The following is a 2,315-nucleotide window of genomic DNA, read 5'->3' as shown; positions in this document are numbered from 1 at the left end:
TTTTTTACAGCCTCCATCATTCTGACAGCTCGCAGACATCCCTGCTTTATTAAGTATTATGTTGTATTGCTTGAATTAGACTGAAAATAAACTATTTTGCAGTCCATTTTATCTTAATGCAGTTTTTCTAAGTTCTTCGAGTTCCTTCCAATCAGAATTAAGTAGGCATTGGTCTCTTAGACATGTTTTTTTTGTTTGTTTGTTTTCTGTCCTGGATTCACATTTATTTTTCATTATTTTATTTGTTCAAGGGTGGCATTCAATTATCACTAAATTTTTCTTTGATTTTTAAAGTATTAAATAAGGATTGCAACTATTACAACCCTCATTAGAGAAGCTTCCCTTTTAGAATGAAAAATGATTACCACAGAAACACATGGCAGGTCAAATCTCAAGGAATGAGTGTGAAGTGTTCATCTCTAAATGAGACATCTGTAACACAGTGCTGCCTCACACTGAGGAAGAGAGGCTGATGGAACTTCTGTAAAGCCAGAGGATGGGGAGGACTGCTGGAACAGATAATTGCTAGCTTTGGGGAAATGTATTTGTTTTGGAAATGTGAAAAGCTAAAATAATAATAATATCAGTAATATAATGATAATAACCCTTGTTTTTTAAGAAGTAAAATAGAATGCAAAATTTTTGAGAACTATTTTGTCTGACCCATAAAGTAGATCTTTTACAATATTATCTGATGTGGGTACAGATAAAAGTTATTTTTAATATTTTTGAAAGCTGAATAATATCTAGTTTGCTAAACACAGTCATGTAGTCCAATAAATTATGTTTATTCTCTGTGTTCACTTGAGTACCACATTGGTAAGAATGACCTCCTGACAAGCATAATTTGTTGTAGAACCAAACAAGCAATGCAGTACAGGCAACGTGAGCATCAGTGACAGCAGCAAATCACAATTCCAGGATTACAGCTAGGGTGTCTGGGTTAATATCGAGAACAACAAATATTTGTACAGACAGCTCTATACATATCACTAGGTATATGTTTATTACATTGAAAGTTTATTTACCTTTTGATGCTTTAATTTAGAAACACTTTCAGGAAACTGTTTGATGGTGGAAAGCAGTCATACCTTTCAGCCTATTTCCTTCCTTCCCTGTGATTCGGTAACACAATCTCTTGATGGCATTCTTCATCTCCTTGTTTCTGAGTGTGTAAATCAGGGGGTTAAGCATGGGGGCAATGATAGTGTAAAAAAGAGCAAATACTTTGTCTTCTGGTAACGTAGCTGCTGGTCGAATGTAAATAAACAGTAGAGGAGCAAAGAAAAGGACTACCACAGTGACGTGGGAACTACAAGTGGAAAGAGCTTTGCGGCGATTCTCTGCAGAGTAAGACCTGACAGTATATATGATCACAGCATATGATATCAACAAGACCACAAATGTCACTAAACCCATCAGGCCAGAGTTAGCAATAACCAAGAAACCAATCTTTCTGGTGTCAGTACAGGCCAGTTTGAGCAGAGGGTACACATCACAGAAGTAGTGATCTATTTCATTGGGGCCACAGTAAGGTAAGAATACTGCCAGGAGAAACTGACCAAAGGAATGCAGAAATCCCCCAGCGCAGGAAGCAGCAATCATGGCGTCACACTTCTGCCTGCTCATGATGATGGTGTAGTGCAGGGGCTTGCAGATGGCCACATATCGGTCATAAGCCATTCCCGTGAGGATAAAGACCTCAATGCCCCCAAAGAAGTGCATGGTGAAGAGCTGAGTCATGCAGCCATTGTAGGAAATTGACTTTTTTGTTGCTACTAAGTTGATGATCAGCTTGGGGGTCACAGTGGAGGTGTAGCACAGGTCTGAAAATGAGAGGTAACTCAAAAAGAAATACATGGGCTGATTGATAAGGTGACTGCATGTAATAGAAATCATGATAAGTAGGTTCCCAAATAAAATTGCAATATAACAAAGTAAAAATAACACAAAGCAGATAATTTGTATTTCTTTGGTCTGAGAAAGTCCTAGTAGAACAAATTCTGTGATATTAGTCCTAGAGTCCATGGTCAGCAAATGTCTGTATTAATCTGAAATTACATAAAAACAATTGTGACATACATTTAGCACAATGCTACACATTTTCCTCTTTCAGGGAACAGATTAGTCTGAAAATGATCAGAGGTTGAAGAATGTTGAAATTTCATCATTACTTAAGAAAGATTTCCAACAGAGATTTTTATTGTAATATCTTGAAAACATGAATTGCTGCTAAATATTCTTACATTGTGAGATGAATGCTAATTATTAATGGATGTTAATGTTGTAGAATAAATTATATTTGTGTATCCATT

General features: G+C 36.4%; 1 protein-coding gene across 1 annotated transcript; it reads right to left on the bottom strand.

Annotated features, from left to right (window-relative positions):
- Positions 1-1,056: 1,056 nt before the first annotated feature.
- Positions 1,057-2,028, bottom strand: LOC102905152 (olfactory receptor 4P4-like). Its single transcript, XM_006997557.2, has one exon. The coding sequence runs from the start codon at positions 2,026-2,028 to the stop codon at positions 1,057-1,059; it is 972 nt and encodes a 323-aa protein (XP_006997619.2).
- Positions 2,029-2,315: the final 287 nt, after the last annotated feature.

The sequence above is a fragment of the Peromyscus maniculatus genome, chromosome 4 (assembly GCF_049852395.1).
Source record: "Peromyscus maniculatus bairdii isolate BWxNUB_F1_BW_parent chromosome 4, HU_Pman_BW_mat_3.1, whole genome shotgun sequence".
In the NCBI taxonomy this organism is placed as follows: Eukaryota; Metazoa; Chordata; class Mammalia; order Rodentia; family Cricetidae; genus Peromyscus; species Peromyscus maniculatus.
Note: the sequence above shows the minus strand (reverse complement) of the source record. Positions and strands in the feature narration are given on the sequence as shown.

Excerpts from the sequence above, each read along its gene's own strand:
- LOC102905152 (XM_006997557.2), bottom strand. The coding sequence starts at position 2,028 with ATGGACTCTAGGACTAATATCACAGAATTTGTTCTACTAGGACTTTCT.